This window comes from Palaemon carinicauda, chromosome 15 (genome assembly GCF_036898095.1).
Source record: "Palaemon carinicauda isolate YSFRI2023 chromosome 15, ASM3689809v2, whole genome shotgun sequence".
In the NCBI taxonomy this organism is placed as follows: domain Eukaryota; kingdom Metazoa; phylum Arthropoda; class Malacostraca; order Decapoda; family Palaemonidae; genus Palaemon; species Palaemon carinicauda.
Genome location: NC_090739.1, coordinates 135,381,432 through 135,402,016, shown reverse-complemented (window position 1 = coordinate 135,402,016; position 20,585 = coordinate 135,381,432). Strand labels below are relative to the sequence as shown.

Here is a 20,585-nt window from a genome sequence, read left to right as displayed (position 1 = left end):
TTTCCAACTAGGGTTGTAGCTTAGCAAGTAATAATAATACAGTTATTGGGGTCTTTGCCTGGGCAGACAATACTATATTGGATCTGCTTATAGATATTTTTTCTTTCCCTACACATATACCAAAGTCTGGCCTATTCTTTCTGCATTATCCTCAGTCCTTGTACACAAAAAAGATTACAAAACAATTCTTCTTCCTGCTCAAAGGGTTATCTAATGCACTGTAATTGTTGAGTGGGTTATATTCCTTTTGATAAGGGCAGAAGAGACTAGTTGTGGTAAGCTGCTTTTCTAGTAGGATATTCCAAAATCAAACCATTATTCTCTACAGTAGTATTGGGTAGTGTCATTGCCTCTGTACCATAGTCTTCCACTTTCTTAGGGTAGAGTTCTATTGCTTGAAGGTACACTCAGGCACACTATTCTATCTTATTTATCTTCCTCTTGTTTTTATAAAGTTTTTATAGTTTATATATGACATAATTATTTTAATGTTGTTACTGTTCTTAAAATATTTTATATTAATTGTTAATTACTTTTCTTGTAGTGTCCTTATTTTCTTTCCTCACTGGGCTATTTTCCCTGTTGAAGCCCTCGGGCTAATAGCAATCTGCTTTTCCAACTAGGGTTGTAGCTTAGCAAGTAATAATAATAAGTAATAGTTTGAGTTAAATTTCACCATTGACTTCGACCTTCTTGAACATATTTTTTCCCAGCTTGTGATTGCAACAACCATGGCGACACCTGCGACAGAGAGTCTGGCCAATGTTCTTGCAACACCAAGGGAGTCACTGGGGATCATTGCGACCGATGCGACACATATAACAACTACTTTGACGAACCTCTGCTCGGCACTTGTTTTTGTAAGTAACTCAAACATGAGATTTTGGTTATCATAATCTGCAATGCAAGTAAGTGCAGTCACATTACGTGGTGTCCGATTGGAAATGGCCCTCCCCGGCAATCTGCTGGACTGGGGTTCGAGATCCACTCAAGCTTGATAGTTTCTATAGCCAATTTTTTTTACGAGGCACATTTGCACTGACTTTCAGGGGTGCCCTTTTAGCTTGGAAAAGTTTCTTACTACTGTAGTTGATCGGTTGGACAAAATGATTCTAACCTATCAGCTATTAGGAAACTTTTCCAAGCTATAAGGGCACCCCTACAAGTCAGTGCAAATGAACTTCATTAACAAAAAAGGGAGTACTGTATATTAGTGTCTGCAGCCTCACCATCTTTGTGAGCTAAGGATGCAGGATGCCTCAGCAGCCATTTCCTGGGCCTCCCTGGTCCTAGCTTGGGTAGAAAGGTGGATGATATCCATATATGGTTAATTCCTTGCCTCTGACATTCATGAGTGACCCTTAAAACTTTAAATATGAGAGTTGTGTGAATACCTATTGCTAACGTATGCTTTAAAAAGTGATATATAATTAATATCAACTATATCTTCAAGGAATCACCCAAAATCTCTTAAGTTTTTTTTTTTTTTAATAACTGTAATTTACTATGAGGGTTGTTGATGCTATAACTTGTAAGATTAATGGGTACTCATACATACATACATATACCAAGGCACTTCCCCAATTATGGGGGTTAGCCGACATCAACAAATGAAACAAAACAAAAAAGGGGACCTCTACTCTCTACGTTCCTTCAGCCTAACCAGGGACTCAACCGAGTTCAGCTGGTACTGCTAGGGTGCCACAGCCCACCCTACCCCGTTATCCACCACAGATGAAGCTTCATAATGCTGAATCCCCTACTGCTGCTACCTCCGCGGTCATCTAAGGCACCGGAGGAAGCAGCAGGGCCTACCGGAACTGCGTCACAATCGCTCTCCATTCATTCCTATTTCTAGCACGCTCTCTTGACTCTCTCACATCTATCCTCCTATCACCCAGAGCTTTCTTCACTCCATCCATCCACCCAAACCTTGGCCTTCCTCTTGTACTTCTCCCATCAACTCTTGCATTCATCACCTTCTTTAGCAGACAGCCATTTTCCATTCTCTCAACATGGTCAAACCACCTCAACACATTCATATCCACTCTAGCTGCTAACTCATTTCTTAGACCCGTTCTCACCCTCACCACTTCATACAGCACCTTTTTAAGGCACTATCTTAGGACTTATTTCTTGAACGTCTTTCACTAATTGATAGACTATTGAGGAGTTTAACGTGAATGTCAGCACCTCATTAAGATCAAAATGATAATACAGTGGAACTCTTAATAGAATGCTTCTCTCTCTCTCTTTCGTTTTTTTTCTCACTTCTATTTTGCTATTATTTGTCTTGGTGTTTGTTTACTTTCATTTTGCTTTTTTTCAGATGATCTGCAAACTGATTACAAATTCACGTTCACTCTCTCCAAGCCCGAAGACAGGCACATCCGTCAAATTAATTTCCTTAATGTGCCCCCCAAAAGTGATGTTGACACAGATTTTAAGATAGTGTGTTCAAAAGCTGCCAAGATTAAGGTTTCGTCTAAGACAGGTAAGAGATGAGTTGATATTTGTTTTTTTAGACAACCATGGAAAGTATCTCCTTCATTTTTGTTAGTTTATTCTGATTTCATCTAGTGTTAAGCTAAGTAGCTAAGGGAAACAGTACTTTATTTAACATTTGAGATTCTAAGGACATCCACCTAATATAATTTTTCTGGATTTTGGTGACATCAAATAACGTCACAGTTGATGAAAACATCATGTTTTTTTCATCTTGTAGCATTGGGACAACATCTGGGAGGGTGTTCGAGGCAGACGAAGTCCAATTTGTAAACCTAATACTCTAGTTGGAAAAATATAATTCTATGAGTCCTGGGAAAGCAGCTCAGTATGGGAAAGCAGCTCAGTATGGGAAAAAAAATAAAAGTAGAGTAAAATAGATAATTATATGACCCTGACAACACTATATACAGTGACAGTATTAAAATGATGAAGCCAAAAAAGACTTAGAAAATGCAACTACTATGAAGCCGGACAGACACTTTAAAGTACGTAAATGAAAATTAATAGAAACGTCTGCTTGAGAGTACCCTTAAGCAAGAGAACTCTGACACAATACTGTAGAAGTCCATGGTTAAAATAACTGCCTACCATAGCTAAAAAGGCTTTTTAAGCTGTCACAGAAGCTACTTACTTAGATGAGGGCATATAGGTGTTGTATGTCTAGTGCCAGGAAAGGAAATGGTGTAAGGAATATGCCAGACTATTCTGTGAGAAGAGCTGTTTTTTAGAGAAGGATCCAACATCAAATTGTCTGGTCAGTTCTCAAAGAACTCTATAATTCTTGTGGTTGTATTCCAAAAGGGAAGTGGGTACCTTGACTAACTTAGTGTAAATATAACACTAGATAGAAAAATGATATTTTAATTATAAAATAAATTTTTGAATATACTTACCCGGTGAATATATAATAGCTGCAACTCTGTTGCTCGACAGACACATACAGTAAAAAACTCGCCAGCGATCGCTATACAGGTTGCGGGTGTGCCCACCAGCGCCAACTGTCGGCCAGATACCACTCTCGATGTAAACAAAGACTCAATTTCTTCTCATCCCACTGCGTCTCTATTGGGGAGGAAGGGAGGGTCGTTTAATTTATATATTCACCGGGTAAGTATATTCAAAAATTTATTTTATAATTAAAATATCATTTTTAAATATTTAACTTAGCCGGTGAATATATAATAGCTGATTCACACCCAAGGAGGTGGGTAGAGACCAGAGTTAAATATGTTTACATCGTATAAGCTAAGAGTTTTTTATTTCATTTTGGCAGTTATCAATATAACAAAACCAAAATAAATAGGTACCTGGTAAGGAAGTCGACTTAGACGATTACTCTGCCTTGTAAGTACGTCTTCCTTACGGAGCCCAGCGATCCTCTTAGGATGCTGACAGACCCCCAGGAGCTGAAGTATCAAGGGCTGCAACCCATACAACAGGACCTCATCAAACCCCTAATCTGGGCGCTCTCAAGAAATGACTTTGACCACCCGCCAAATCAACCAGGATGCGAAAGGCTTCTTAGCCTTCCGGACAACCCATAAAAACATTAAAACATTTCAAGAGACAGATTAAAAGGATATAGAATTAGGGAATTGTAGTGGTTGAGCCCTCACCCACTACTGCACTCGCTGCTACGAATGGTCCCAGTGTGTAGCAGTTCTCGTAAAGAGACTGGACATCTTTCAAGTAAAATGACGCGAACACTGACTTGCTTCTCCAATAGGTTGCGTCCATGATACTTTGCAGAGATCTATTTTGCTTAAAGGCCACGGAAGTTGCTACAGCTCTAACCTCGTGCGTCTTAACCTTAAGCAAAGATCGGTCTTCCTCACTCAAGTGTGAATGAGCTTCTCGTATTAACAATCTGATAAAACATGACCAAGCATTCTTTGACATAGGCAAGGATGGTTTCTTAACCGAACACCATAACGCTTCAGATTGGCCTCGTAAAGGTTTAGTACGAGCTAAGTAGAACTTAAGAGCTCTAACAGGGCATAAGACTCTTTCTAGTTCATTGCCGACGATCTCTGATAATCTAGGAATATCGAAAGATTTAGGCCAAGGACGAGAAGGTAGCTCATTTTTGGCTAGAAAACCAAGTTGCAGAGAACAAGTAGCTTTTTCTGACGAAAACCCGATGTTCTTGCTGAAGGCATGAAGCTCACTGACTCTTTTAGCCGAGGCTAAGCATACCAAGAAAAGTGTCTTAAGAGTGAGATCTTTCAGAGAGGCTGACTGCAAAGGCTCAAACCTGTCTGACATGAGGAATCTTAGGACCACGTCTAAATTCCACCCAGGAGTAGCCAAACGACGCTCCTTAGAGGTCTCGAAAGACTTAAGGAGGTCTTGCAGATCTTTATTGTTGGAAAGATCTAAGCCTCTATGCCGGAAGACCGAGGCCAACATGCTTCTGTAGCCCTTGATAGTAGGAGCTGAAAGGGATCGTACTTTTCTCAGGTATAAGAGAAAATCAGCTATTTGGGCTAGAGGTACTGGTCGAGGATACGGAAACTGACTTGCACCAGTCTCAGAAGACTTCCCACTTCGATTGGTAGACTCTAATGGTAGACGCTCTCCTTGCTCTAGCAATCGCACTGGCTGCCTCCTTCGAAAAGCCTCTAGCTCTCGAGAGTCTTTCGATAGTCTGAAGGCAATCAGACGAAGAGCGTGGAGGCTTTGGTGTACCTTCTTTACGTGTGGTTGACGTAGAAGGTCTACTCTTAGAGGAAGACTTCTGGGAACGTCTACTAGCCATCGAAGTACCTCGGTGAACCATTCTCTCGCGGGCCAGAGGGGAGCAACTAACGTCAACCTTGTCCCTTCGTGAGAGGCGAATTTCTGCAGTACCTTGTTGACAATCTTGAATGGTAGGAATGCGTAAAGATCTAGATGTGACCAATCTAGGAGGAAGGCATCTATATGTATTGCTGCTGGGTCCGGGACTGGAGAGCAATAGATTGGAAGCCTCTTGGTCAGTGAGGTTGCAAAGAGATCTATGGTGGGTTGACCCCAAGTCGCCCAAAGTCTCTTGCACACATCCTTGTGGAGGGTCCATTCGATTGGAATTACTTGACCTTTCCGACTGAGACAATCTGCTAGGACGTTCAAGTCGCCCTGGATGAACCTCGTTACTAGGGAGATGCCTCGATCTTTTGATCAGATGAGCAGGTCCCTTGCGATCTCGTACAAAGTCAGTGAGTGGGTACCTCCCTGTTTGGAAATGTACGCCAAGGCCGTGGTGTTGTCCGAGTTTACCTCCACCACCTTGCCTCGAAGGAAATTCTCGAAGCTTATCAAGGCCAGATGAACCGCCAAAAGCTCCTTGCTGTTGATATGCATGCTCCTCTGACTCGAGTTCCACAGACCTGAGCATTCCCGACCGTCCAGCGTCGCGCCCCAGCCCAAGTCCGATGCGTCCGAGAAGAGAACGTGGTTGGGTATCTGAACGGCCAGGGGAAGACCCTCTCGTAGGCTGAAATTGTCCTTCCACCAAGTCAGACAAGACTTTATCTTCTCGGAAATCGGGATCGAGACCGCCTCTAGCGTCTTGTCCTTTTTCCAGTGAAAAGCCAGATGGAATTGAAGAGGACGGAGGTGTAGCCTTCCTAGCGAGACAAATTGCTCCAGGGATGACAGCGTCCCTACCAGACTCATCCACAGCCTGACTGAGCAGCGTTCTTTCTTCAGCATCTTCTGGATGGAGAGCAGGGCTTGATCTATTCTGGGGGCCGACGGAAAAGCCAGAAAAACTTTACTGTGAATCTCCATCCCTAAATACAGAATAGTTTGGGATGGGACCAGCTGTGACTTTTCCAAATTGACTAGGAGTCCCAATTCCTTGGCCAGATCTAGAGTCCAATTGAGATCCTTCAGACAGCGATGACTGGAAGAGGCTCTGAGAAGCCAGTCGTCCAAGTACAGGGAGGCTCTGATCTCCGATAGCTCGAAACTGGTACCCCACATTCCTGTAAACAAACCTCAGAAACGGTTGGGAATCCGGGTGTATAGGAATGTGGAAGTATGCCTCCTGAAGGTCAAGAGAGACCATCCAGTCGCCTTCCATAAATGCTGTCAAGACAGCCTGGTAGACTTCATCGCGAAGTTTGTCTTGACAATGAACACATTGAGCGCACTTGCCTCTTACGTACTCCTGCAGTGAACATGGCTGCCAAATCATGGAGCCATCCCTGAGGGACTTGTCCCTGCAGAGAACGTGGCTGTCAGATCATTGGAGCCATCCCTGAAAGCCTTGTTTATGCATGACATAATTGTACAGCAAAACTTCAAAGGCTCGAAAACAGCAGTGAAGTTGACCTGTAAAATCTTGGAGCGTCTCCTGGCCAGGCGCCAGGGAGAGTCTACGAGATTTGAGAAGTCTATCTGGGCAGAGGTAGGAACTCCCAAGCCGAGAACTTCTCTCGTGTCATATCAGACTCTCGCTCTATAAGCCAGTTTAAAAGAAGGGAAAGCAAAGGCTGTATCCCCCAAACTCCTCCTGGTGATAAACCAGTCGCCTAGCAAACGTAAAGCTCTCTAGGAGAGCGAGAGAGCACTAGCTTATAAAACAACGGCTTCGAAGTAGCTAGGCCTAGTGTAAGCTCTGACGTTTAGGCGAACGAGGAGCAGCAGTTACAAAAAGATCCGGACAAAGATCCTTAAAAATCAGCATGATTTATTTAAAGTCCATAGAGGGCTAAGCAGCTTTAGGCTCCTCTCCGTCTGACAGAGTCCTCAAGGGAATATCAGTAGGAGGGGGAACAGCAACTTCCTCATCTAAAGGAACCTTGTCCGATAATAGCTGAGTCTCAAGCAAGGGAGAGACCTACCGTGGTGGCAATGCTTTACAAGCAGAGTCCACACGCACTGGTGCATTAGTAGCGGACCAGGACGCAACGTCATGTAACTGCTTGACAGTCTGTGAACTGTCAACAACAACAGGTGCGAGAGACCAGGACGCAACGTCATGTAACTGCTTGACAGTCTGTGAACTGTCAACAACAACAGGTGCGTGAGGACGCACAGCGTCCACTCGAGACTGCTTTGACCGCCTAGATTGAGCAGTCAAAACAACTCTAGAATGCGGAGGTTGACGCACAGCGTCAAAACAAGTCAACTCCGATTGTTAGCGAACGTCCTGAACGTCAACAGGAGCATCAGCAAGTGGCCTAACGTCCAAATGTGGCTGAAAATCCACACGAGACCGCATCGAGTGTGGTTCTAAACAACCTGACTGACGTGACTTAGCTACGCCAACGTCACCAGGACGCACAAAGGAACGTTAGGTTGGCTGAAAGCCAGGATCTCGATGAGATAAACGGCTAGGCTCAACGGACTAATCGGCAGAATAGTCTTCCATAAGGGAGGCAAGCTTATTCTGCATGTCTTGCCGTACAACCCATTTAGGATCAACGGAAATGGTTGCGGTAAGAGACGAGGGTAACGTCTGTGACCGCAAAACCTTGCCAACAAAAAGACTCTCGGAGTCTGTGTTACGCTTTTGTTAGGCGGCGAGCAGTTTTCCGATGACTGCATAGGGTCAGAGCTGTCCTAATGGCTACAACCAGGACGCTGGACCTGTCCTGAAAGGACTGACTTTCGCTTAAGGGCCTCGAAACCTTGTTTCAGGTTTCTTATGCGAAAAGCCTTCGGATGACGAGGAGAAAATTGTCTCTCTCGCCTTATGGTAGGGGAGATCTTGGTAAGATACACCCGATACCATAGAGGGAACGTCTGTTCGCTGATCAAGGCCTCTCGAACCCATAAGTCGTACGACATTACTTCTCCCCTGGGCTTGGGAGCTTGCAAGAGGTCCCGGACTAGGTGAACGACAGGCACGAACAGACGAACCCTCGGTTACGCAACACTGTAACACTTTGCGCAATATCACTTTATCACTACGATTTTCTGTTTTGCACTTATTTCACTGAAATCGAAACTTTAACTGATTTCTACCTGAAGCACGCAATTCTACCCTCATCAAAAGGTAGTAAATGCAAAATCAGTCGTATAATGCAAGCACATTAATACCAGCAAAAAACAGTAAACATCTTTTAAGATAAAAAAATCAGTGGCAGGGGAAGAGACTAAACACTAGTTCATTCAAAACTACGTTTTCAATCTCTCACCGTACATTGCCTGGGGACGAGAATAAAACTAAAAACGTTTTATCCTTTCTCCCCGTACAGAGAATAGGGACGAGAGTAACTCGAGAACAACGTTACCCGCTTGAACGGAACGTTTTCTCTCCTCTCTCTCCCTCCGTCTCTATCTCTCTCTCTCTCTCTCTCTTGATTTCGCACCTAAGAGAAGAGCCCAATACGTTTCGTCAAAAAAACATGTTATTTGACCAAAGGAAAAAACTGAAAGGTTTTTCAATTAAAAAGTTCCTTTAAAATAGAATTTAAAACATTTAAGCTTTGAAAGAAGAATGAACAAAACGTCAGAATCGATTTACTCTTTGTGCAAAGTGAAACCGTGATACTCTCTCTCTCTATCGTAACGATAGAGCGCAAACTGCGTAGCATAAATAAACTAAACGTTAGTTCATCTTTGAAAACAGTACGAAGACTATTCAAAGAAAATCTTTCATAAAATACTTATTAAAAATATTCATTTAAAAAGTTTTAAATCATTAGCTCTTTAAAAGCTATTTACGATTGAAAGGGCTCAACGTTGTTTAACTTCGGTTTCCAAGTTAGGACCGCCTACTCTCAGGAAAGGTCGCATATAAACAAATCATTAAAATTTTTTTTTTTTTTTTTGTTTATTATTAATGGAAAGTTAATCGAAGAGGCCTAATAAAAGCGGTGAGATATAAAATATATAGAGGAAAATCTATAATTAATTTATAACATGATAAGATAATTGCTAAAAGCCTAAACACACTTCCGTCTAAGGGAAGGGTCGGCCATTAAAAAGTCAAAGAAAGTCCATATATACTCTCTTTGTCATCAAAAATTAAATCTATCCAAAAACGAGTTCAAGATTTAAGATGAAGATAAAACACCTGCACTGCGAAAGCTCAAACCAAAATGAAGTACTTCACCAAATATGTTGAGAAAACTCCAGGTTCTACAGCGAGTAAAAGTACGTCTTGTCGACACGTCGACAGAGAAGAAATTGAGTCTTTGTTTACATCGAGAGTGGTATCTGGCCGACAGTTGGCGCTGGTGGGCACACCCGCAACCTGTATAGCGATTGCTGGCGAGTTTTTTACTGTATGTGTCTGTCGAGCAACAGAGTTGCAGCTATTATATATTCACCGGCTAAGTTAAATATTTAAAATCTATTGTACATTATCATAGGACAAAACCCAAGTGTAAATTTCCTTTACATCTTTCTTTGATATTTATGAAAAATCAAAATTTTGGTTCTGACTGACTTTGAGGTATCTTCTCAGAAAGTTTGGCTTATTGACATCTACCAACAAGACTTTTAAATTATCCCATTTTCTTTCCGTTTAACAAACGCACATCTAGTAAAGTAACACACACGGGAGGTTAAAGCAAGAGGAGAAGCTGTGAAGCACCAGAGGCTCTTTGTCTCATCAGTCTCTTTGTAGTATCGGTTTGACACACGACCATTATGATATTTCAGTCCTCCAGACTGTTAGAGAATAGTTTGTTTTAATGCATTTCAAGATGTACTTCCCTGAAGGTTGCTAGCAATTAATGCTTATTTTGTTCAAGAGAATGGCTGCTTCTTTGTATCTCAACTTGGGGACAGTATTCTGATTTGAATAACCGTTGTGATGAGTGCAAAGACCTCACTGTTCCTCTCTCAGAAAAGTAGATCCTATAACAGGGACTGCTTCTAGTCTTACTAAAGATGAATTTGCAGGTGAACAATATTTGAATTTGACTCTAGATGATCTAACCTGTTTAGATATAACTTTCAGATGGGGCTTCCGAGGATGTAACATCCTTTGTGTAATTTGTGATTAAGAGAAGAGAATAGGTATGTGCCTCAATGGCAAGGGCAGTCTTTGAGGTGCAGAAAAATCAATTAATTAAAACCTCTATTTTGGGACTTGTTTTATATGCACACTAGAGGGGCATTCAGTTAGAGCATCCCTTTGCCATACCAAGCAATCTTATTTTTCTCTTAACTCCACTCTGTAATTGTAGTTCGATGTATTCTATCAAAACACTAATGGATTTGTCCTTGGGTCATACCCCTTGATATTCAACGTTTCGTTGAAATTGGGTCAGTAATTTTGGCGTAATGTTGTTCACAAACAAATGATTAACATTGCTATTATTTTCAAAGTACTGCAGCGTACTTGTACTTTATCCAAAATGTTACAGACATGACTACCATGTTTGATCAAAATCTGTAGAGTAGTTCTTGTGTAAAGTTGCTTACAAACAAACAAACAAATGAACAAACTAACAAACATATGACACAGACACGGGTGACTACATATCCTTCGCCAAAATCAAAGTACTGTACGTATGCTTTGAGGTCTTTTCTAGGAATACCCATGTTCCCACCTTTAAGACAACAGCTTCAACCACCTTGGAATTGTCCCTATAGACGTATGAGAAGCCAAAAAGTTCCTCTAGCACCAGATACTCCTCCAGTAGACATTCCAGAAGTTGTCGACCAGACTCAAAGGTTGAAAAACACTGTGTTGGTCCTTTCTGGAAAATTCCCGCAGAAGGGAAACTTTCTCTCTTCTATCACATTTGTAAAACCCTTTATCCTAATCTGTGGGTACTAGCTTTAGTAAAAAAAAAAAAAGTTACCATATTTCTCTAACCTCCAATCCTCTCTTGTCTAAAGAACCAGTTCTGTTTCCGAGTAACCTCACTAATACAGCAAAAGCTCAGATTTTGCAACTAGAAGTTCTGAACCTTTTCAAGAGAATGTGTTAGAAGAAGTTTTAAGTCATGCCTTATGTACAGTAAGTAGTGTACACATGTGCAAATGTACTGTACACTTATTGAAATGAGTTTTCATTTACACAATACTTATGCTGGGATAGAAACCAAGTAAAAACAATATTAGGCAGTACACATTGCGTTAGTCGACTGTGCCTAGGCAATGGGGTATTGAGTTGGTAGGGTTATGAGTTATCCCACCCAAGGGCAGCAAGTATTCCCGGAGTCTCTTCACGCCCGTCTCCGGTATCTAACAGCCGTGAATAAGGAGGGCTAGCCTTACCTTCGTCTCATCAACGATCAAAAGTTTACCAATTCAAGTTCCTATGTTTCAGTCTGAGAAAATAAATGGACCCTCAATAATAAAACTTGTTATTTCTACACTCGCCTGAGGTTCATACATGTGCCCACCCTCCTACCCACTGTCCTGAGGTGTTGAGAGGATAAGAAATAGTTTCAACAAAGAGCCTTTAGTGCTTCACAATTTTGCTTCTCATCATTAACTGGTAGTGTATCTATTGTGTCTATTGGAAGGAAAACGGGAAATTCATTAAATCTTAGGGGTAAATGTCAATAAACAGAGCTTACAGAGAAGAAGCAATGTGAACATAGGCGAGTATAGAAATATTGTAATACAGTATATCTTATTAAGATTCTGTTTTTCAGCATCAAAATGATACAAAAAACTTTAAATCAGAAAATAAAGTGATTTTGACGAAGGAAAAATCTATTTCTGGGCGAGGGACCTGGGTCACCCAGTGAAATGCTCCTTAAAGCACAATTTCTAAGGTATAAATACTGCTAAATATACTAGAGAAAAAAAGTTGCATGGAATGCCAGGAATATACCCAGCTCGCTCACCCTTAGAGGGTGTCGGTATTAAAACTGGGGCGTGTGAAACTACTACCAGAGGTCCCTTACCAATTAGTCTTCTCCCTCCTCAACATCCCCCGTTACTACGGGTTGTCGTTCTCTACAGCTACTGCCCCCCTCCCCCCACCACCACTACCTCTACCTATCCTTCTCCCATCATTCCTTCTAAGCACCTGTGAACGTTCGAACGTGTTTTTCGTAACTCTGTGTTATTTGCTTTACTACAGGCGCATATGGGTTTTCCCTCCTCTCATGCACCCACTTCTTAGCCCTTTATCTACCGCAATCCCTTTCTATTTTCTAACATCTTGTTCTCCAGTTTAAAGGCTCCACATGAATGGTAGAGGCAAAGGATAGTGACAAAGCCCTAGCTAGCAGAACAATGGCCTAGAGACTGACCATAAATACATATGACCAGTACCCAAGCACCCTTCCACCCAAGCTAGGACCAAGGAGGGCCAGGCAAAGGCTACTGATGACTCAGAAGATAAAAATTCTCCATCCTTAGCTCAGTACAATTGCATGATTTTATAAAAGTGGTATGAATGACATCCGCACATGCACCCCCCTCCCCCATTTTATATACTGTATTTAAAAATCCAAGAATCTCAAATGGATAATTTGAATTTTGCATTTTGTTGAAAAATGATATTTTAATTATAAAATAAATTTTTGAATATACTTACCCGGTGAATATATAGCTGCAACTCTGTTGCTCGACAGACAAACTCTACGGAAAAAACTCGCCAGCGATCGCTACACAGGTTGCGGGTGTGCCCAACAGCGCCATCTGTCGACCAGATACCCAGCTCTTATGTAAACAAAGACTCAATTTTCTCCTCGTCCCACTGCGTCTCTATTGGGGAGGAAGGGAGGGTCATTTAATTTATATATTCACCGGGTAAGTATATTCAAAAATTTATTTTATAATTAAAATATCATTTTTAAATATTTAACTTAGCCGGTGAATATATAGCTGATTCACACCCAAGGAGGTGGGTAGAGACCAGTAATATATGTTTACATTTTATGAGCTAAGAGTTTTTTATTTCATTTAAGAAGTTATCAAAATAACAAAAACAAAATAAATAGGTACCTGGTAAGGAAGTCGACTTGAACAATTACTCTGCCTTTTAAGTACGTCTTCCTTACGGAGCCTCGCGATCCTCTTAGGATGCTGATCGACCCCTAGGAGCTGAAGTATCAAGGGTTGCAACCCATACAACAGGACCTCATCAAACCCCTAATCTAGGCGCTCTCAAGAAATGACTTTGACCACCCGCCAAATCAACCAGGATGCGAAAGGCTTCTTAGCCTTCCGGACAACCCATAAAAAAACAACATTTCAAGAGACAGATTAAAAGGATAAGGAATTAGGGAATTGTAGTGGTTGAGCCCTCACCCACTACTGCACTCGCTGCTACGAATGGTCCCAGTGTGTAGCAGTTCTCGTAAAGAGACTGGACATCTTTCAAGTAAAATGACGCGAACACTGACTTGCTTCTCCAATAGGTTGCGTCCATTATACTTTGCAGAGATATATTTTGCTTAAAGGCCACGGAAGTTGTTACAGCTCTAACTTCGTGCGTCTTCACCTTAAGCAAAGTTCGGTCTTCCTCACTCAGATGTGAATGAGCTTCTCGTATTAACAATCTGATAAAGTCTGACCAAGCATTCTTTGACATAGGCAAGGATGGTTTCTTAACTGAACACCATAAAGCTTCAGATTGGCCTCGTAAAGGTTTAGTACGCTTTAAGTAGAACTTAAGAGCTCTAACAGGGCATAAGACTCTTTCTAGTTCATTGCCTACGATCTCCGATAAGCTGGGAATATCGAAAGATTTAGGCCAAGGCCGAGAAGGCAGCTCATTTTTGGCTAGAAAACCAAGTTGCAGCGAACAAGTGGCTTTTTCCGACGAAAATCCGATGTTCTTGCTGAAGGCATGAATCTCACTGACTCTTTTAGCCGAGGCTAAGCATACCAGGAAAAGAGTCTTAAGAGTGAGATCTTTCAGGGAGGCTGATTGTAACGGCTCCAACCTGTCTGACATGAGGAATCTTAGTACCACGTCTAAATTCCATCCAGGGGTAGCCAAACGACGCTCCTTGGTGGTCTCAAAAGACTTAAGGAGGTCTTGCAGATCTTTATGTTTGGAAAGATCTAAGCCTCTATGCCGGAAGACCGATGCCAACATGCTTCTGTAGCCCTTGATAGTGGGAGCTGAAAGGGATCCTCCTTTTCTCAGGTATAAGAGAAAATCAGCTATTTGAGCTACAGAGGTACTGGCCGAGGATACAGAAACTGACTTGCACCAGTCTCTGAAGACTTCCCACTTCGATTGGTAGACTCTAATGGAAGACGCTCTCCTTGCTCTAGCAATCGCACTGGCTGCTTCCTTCGAAAAGCCTCTAGCTCTCGAGAGTCTTTCGATAGTCTGAAGGCAGTCAGACGAAGAGCGTGGAGGCTTTGGAGTACCTTCTTTACGTGTGGCTGACGTAGAAGGTCTACCCTTAGAGGAAGACTTCTGGGAACGTCTACTAACCATCGAAGTATCTCGGTGAACCATTCTCTCGCGGGCCAGAGGGAAGCAACTAACGTCAACCTTGTCCCTTCGTGAGAGGCGAACTTCTGCAGTACCTTGTTGACAATCTTGAACGGTGGGAATGCGTAGAGATCCAGATGTGACCAATCTAGGAGGAAAGCATCTATATGTATTGCTGCTGGGTCCGGGACTGGAGAGCAATAGATTGGAAGCCTCTTGGTCAGCGAGGTTGCAAAGAGATCTATGGATGGTTTACCCCAAGTGGCCCAAAGTCTCTTGCACACATCCTTGTGGAGGGTCCATTCGGTTGGAATTACTTGCCCTTTCCGACTGAGACAATCTGCTATGACGTTCAAGTCGCCTTGGATGAACCTCGTTACTAGGGAGATGTCTTGACCTTTTGACCAGATGAGCAGGTCCCTTGCGATCTCGTACAACGTCAGTTAGTGGGTACCTCCTTGTTTGGAGATGTACGCCAAGGCCGTGGTGTTGTCCGAGTTAACTTCCACCACTTTGCCTCGAAGGAGAGACTTGAAGCTTTTCAAGGCCAGATGTACTGCCAACAGCTCCTTGCAGTTGATATGCATGCTCCTCTGACTCGAGTTCCACAGTCCTGAGCATTCCCGACCGTCTAGTGTCGCGCCCCAGCCCACGTCCGATGCGTCCGAGAAGAGAACGTGGTTGGGAGTCTGAACAGCCAGGGGAAGACCCTCTCTTAGGTTGATATTGTCCTTCCACCAAGTCAGACAAGACTTTATCTTTTCGGAAACCGGGATCGAGACCGCTTCTAGCGTCTTGTCCTTTTTCCAGTGAAAAGCTAGATGGTATTGAAGAGGACGGAGGTGTAGTCTTCCTAGTGACACAAATTGTTCCACGGATGACAGCGTCCCTACCAGACTCATCCACAGCCTGACTGAGCAGCGTTCCTTCTTCAGCATCTTCTGGATGGATAGCAGGGCTTGATCTATTCTGGGGGCTGATCGTCTTGTTGTTCAGCAACGTCCTCATCAGAGGGTTCCTCATCCGAAAACTGATGAGGAAACGGCAACGGAGTGGGCAACGTCTGGCTCGCTGAGTCCGGTCGCACTGGTGCATGCGTGACGGAGCCGGACGCAACATCATGGAACTGCTGCACAGTCTGTGAACTGTCAACAACCATGGGTGCGCGAGGAAGCACAGCGTCAACCCGAGACTGTCTAGACCGTCTGGGTTGTGCAGTCAACACCCTACCGGGTTGCTGAGGTTAACGCACTGCGTCGAAACAAGTCACCTCTGCTGGTTGTTGAACGTTCTGAACGTCAACAACCACCTCCGAGCGTCGCTTAACGTCAACGTGCGGCTGGCAACCCACACTGGGTCGCATCGGAGGAGGAACCACCTCAACTGGCAGACGCGAGAAGGTTACCTCAGCGTCAACAGGGCGCACAACCGACCGGTTGGAAGGTTGTTGGCCAGAAGGTTCGGCAGCAACCTTCTCCGCATTAAAGTCCTCTATCAAGGACGCAAGCTTGGACTGCATGTCTTGCAGCAAAGCCCATTTAGGGTCTACGGGAGCAGGTGCGGCAACAGACGGGGTTAGCGACTGAGGCGGTACCGCTTTCCATCCCTGAAAGCCTTGTTTATGCATGACATAATTGTACAGCAAAACTTCAAAGGCTCGAAAACAGCTGTGAAGTTGACCTGTAAAAAACTTGGAGCGTCTCCTGGCCAGGCGCCAGGGAGAGTCTACGAGATTTGAGAAGTCTATCTGGGCAGAGGCATGAACTCCCAAGCCGAGAACTTCTCTCGTGTCATATCAGACTCTCGCTCTATAAGCCAGTTTAAAAGAAGGGAAAGCAAAGGCTGTATCCCCCAAACTCCTCCTGGTGATAAACCAGTCGCCTAGCCAACGTAAAGCTCTCTAGGAGAGCGAGAGAGCACTAGCTTAAAAACAACGGCTTCGAAGTAGCTAAGCCTAGTGTAAGCTCTGACGTTTAGGCGAACGAGGAGCAGCAGTTACAAAAAGATCCGGACAAAGATCCTTAAAAAAAAAAAAAATCATCATGATTTAATTAAAGTCCATAGGGGGCTAAGCAGCTTTAGGCTCGTTTCCATCTGACAGAGTCCTCATGGGAATATCAGTAGGAGGGGGAACAGCAACTTCCTCATCTACAGGAACCTTGTCCGATAAAAGCTGAGTCTCAAGCAAGGGAGAGACCTACCGTGGTGGCAATGCTTTACAAGCAGAGTCCACACTCACTGGTGCATTAGTAGCGGACCAGAACGCAACGTCATGTAACTGCTTGACAGTCTGTGAACTGTCAACAACTGAACTGTCAACCACAACAGGTGCGTGAGGACGCACAGCGTCCACTCAAGACTGCTTTGACTGCCTAGACTGAGCAGTCAAAACAACTCTAGAATGCGGAGGTTGACGCACAGCGTCAAAACAAGGCAACTCCGATTGTTAGCGAACGTCTTGAACGTCAACAGGAGCATCAGCAAGTGGCCTAACGTCCAAATGCGGCTGGAAATCCACACGAGACCGCATCGAGTGTGGTTCTAAACAACCTGACTGACGTGACTTAGCTACGCCAACGTCAACAGGAAGCACAAAGGAACGTTAGGTTGGCTGAAAGCCAGGATATCGATGAGATAAACGGCTAGACTCAACGGACTAATCGGCAGAATAGTCTTCCATAAGGGAGGCAAGCATATTCTGCATGTCTTGCCATACAACCCATTAAGGATCAACGGAAATGGTTGTGGTAAGAGACGAGGGTAACGTCTGTGACCGCAACACTTTGCCAACAAAAAAGACTCTCGGAGTCTGTGTTACGCTTTTGTTAGGCGGCGAGCAGTTATCCGATGACTGCATAGGGTCAGAGCTGTCCTAATGGCTGTAACCAGGACGCTGGACCTGTCCTGAAAGGACTGACTTTCGCTTAAGGGCTTCGAAACCTTGTGACAGGTTTCTTATGCGAAAAGCCTTCGGATGACGAGGAGAAAAAACGTCTCTCTCGTCTTATGGTAGGGGAGATCTTGGTAAGATACACCAGATACCATAGAGGGAAACGTCTGTTCGTTGATCAAGGCCTCTCGAACCCATAAGTCGTTCGACATTACTTCTCCCCTGGGCTTGGGAGCTTGCAAGAGGTCCCGGACTAGGTGAACGACAGGCACGAACAGACGAACCCTCGGACGCAACACTGTAACACTTTGCGCATATCACTTTATCACTTCAATTTTCTGTTTTGCACTTATTTCACTGAAATCGAAACTTTTACTGATTTCTACCTGAAACACGCAATTCTACCCTTCATTAAAAGGTAGTAATTGCGAAATCAGTCGTATAATGCAAGCTCATTAATACCAGCAAAAAACAGAAAACATATTTTAAGATAAAAAATTCAGTGGCTGGGAAAGAGACTAAACACTAGTTCATATAAACTACGTTTTCAATCTCTCACCGCACATAGCCTGGGGACGAGAATAAAAAACTAAAAACGTTTTATCCTTCCTCCCCGTACAGAGACTAGGGACGAGAGTAACTCGAGAACAACGTTACCCGCTTGAACGGAACGTTTTCTCTCCTCTCTCTCCCTCCGTCTCTATCTCTCTCTCTCTTTCTCTCTTGATTTCGCACCTAAGAGAAGAGCCCAATTATATTTCGTCAAAAAAACATGTTATTTGACCAAAGGAAAAAACTGAAAGGTTTTTCAAATAAAAAGTTCCTTTAAAATAGAATTTAAAACATTTAAGCTAAGAAAGAATGAACAAAACGTCAGAATCGATTTACTCTTACTGCAAAGTGAAACCGTGATACACTCTCTCTCTATCGTAACGATAGAGCGCATGTTGAACGTCCTGAACGTCAACAACTGCGTAGCATAAATAAAATGACAAATTCGAAGATAATTTGTATTTTTCCTAACCATACAAACCTTAGCTATTTACAAAGGGTATTACTTTTAGCGTAGCTGAAATGGCGAGCCATTAGAATTTAACGAGGGTGTATTACCCCCGCGCTAGTTAGCGGGGGGTAGGGGAGTGGTAGCTAGCTACCCCTCCTCCCCCTCACACACAGGTGAATACTCACTTTCACTTAGAGGTAGGACTTGTCTTGGGGGACAGGGCTGGCGGGCAAATATGTGTAAATAGCTAAGGTTTGTATGGTTAGGAAAAATACAAATTATCTTCGAATTTGTCATTTGTTCCGTAACCGAAATACAAACCACGCTATTTACAAAGGGTGACTTATCCCTTAGGAAGGGTGGAAAGTCCCCAGCCATACTGGCTTTGGCTTTACCCGGGGACTCAGAATCCGAGTGAGTCGCACTCGAGAAAAGGAGTCCCTGCACCTCACAAGTTCCTTGCACCGCAAGGAACCATGTGGCCTACGTAAGCTTGTGTGTGAAGGAAGAAGTGTGACCCGTCTTAGGCAGTTGACCTGGAGTTCCAGAAGGAACTCTGGGTTAGGACGTTCCCAATACCACCTCGTCAGGGTATGGGGGACGCGACAGTATTGACTCAATACTCGGAACACAAGGAAGCATGGTTTACCTGCAGAGGTTCGAGGTCAGCTATGCAGAGACCAGGATGCTGCTTCCCCGTAGAGGGGATGATGAAGAAAGAAGTAAGGGCCAGACATACTTCTTTCGTTCATGCAGACTAAAACCTGATAACAATGCCCTCAACCTTCTGCTACCTGTCCAAAAAGGAGCCTGAGGTTAGACCAGCTGTTGTGTAGCCACCACAGAGCGATAGAAAACGTATCGAGACTCCTGTGGGTCACGCCCTGCAGGAAGCGGGCTGCGAAGGTCATCAGACGCTTCCAGACTCCAGCTTGTAGCACCTGCGTCACAGAGTAGTATTACTCGAAGGCGAGGGACGTTGCGATGTATCCAACATCGTGCTGTAGGGCGACGTGACGGGGGAGGGTCTGAAGACAGGTCGAGATGAATGTCCTTGAGTCCGGGCTGAAGAGGTATACTGGTGACTCTCCCCCCATGTCCTCCTTGTGTTCCCAAATCGGCTGCAACTGAGGCCAAACTGCAGCTGTTCCCAGCGCTAACCTCTCGATTCCTGTACTGGCAAGAAAGAGAAGGTCTTGGGACATCAGACACAGAATGGAGACTCAAAATCTTGAATGAATCGGACCGAAGGGTCGGGACCCTCAGATTCTGAGTCTAGCCAACAACTCAGGAGCGAGCCTGAATGTTGCCTTCCCCTCTTCCTTAGAAAGGGGGGGGAGTAGTAAGAGACCAAGAAGATTGCTTACACACTGGCCGTGGCAGAGTGAGCAGAAGACCCAAGGCGGAATACAATCCGAGGCCTGTCGTAAAAGGGTCTTGAGAAGATCTCTTAAAGGACTAAAAGTCCGAGCCATGCTCCAAGTTGGAGGTCTTCCTCCGACTAGGGCAGGGACGATCGTAGCTTCGCATGAGCGAGAATAGATCCAGCGGGCAGGAAAAAGTTATTCCTTTAAGCCTGAAGGTCAGGGAAAGGCTGAGCGACAGGCTTCATTGCCAAGAGCGGAAAGGAGTTTCCTCCCGCCGAAAGGCAATAAGACCGTTATTGCTGGAGAAGAGGCCTCACGGGAAGAGGTATATCTCCCACGGCACCAACCACCTTAGACTCTTCACTTTGCCTGGGAGACCCCTGTGGATGACTATCGCAGATGACGCGACCTCCGTACCGCGACTGTAGCGGGTTGTCTCTTCTAGAGGAGGAAGCGTAGTGTCTCCAGGCATGAAGCCGAAGCGACGCCCCGGTTCGGGAGAGATGTCGCAGTGTG

The 20,585-nt window shown here is 44.0% G+C and overlaps 2 protein-coding genes and 1 long non-coding RNA gene across 3 annotated transcripts in view; 2 read left to right on the top strand and 1 right to left on the bottom strand.

Annotated features, from left to right (window-relative positions):
• The window catches only part of LOC137654776 (uncharacterized), a 314,879-nt gene that overhangs the window by 132,553 nt on the left and 161,741 nt on the right, over positions 1–20,585 (top strand). The window lies entirely within an intron of this gene.
• Positions 1–20,585, bottom strand: part of LOC137654774 (attractin-like protein 1) — a 280,888-nt gene that overhangs the window by 118,773 nt on the left and 141,530 nt on the right. The gene's annotated exons all lie outside the window — the stretch shown is intronic.
• The window catches only part of LOC137654801 (attractin-like protein 1), an 89,793-nt gene that overhangs the window by 39,674 nt on the left and 29,534 nt on the right, over positions 1–20,585 (top strand). The window contains exons 16-17 of the mRNA XM_068388752.1: positions 714–860; positions 2,330–2,494. Coding sequence (XP_068244853.1) covers positions 714–860; positions 2,330–2,494 — 312 coding nt within the window. The remainder of the gene's footprint in view (positions 1–713; positions 861–2,329; positions 2,495–20,585) is intronic.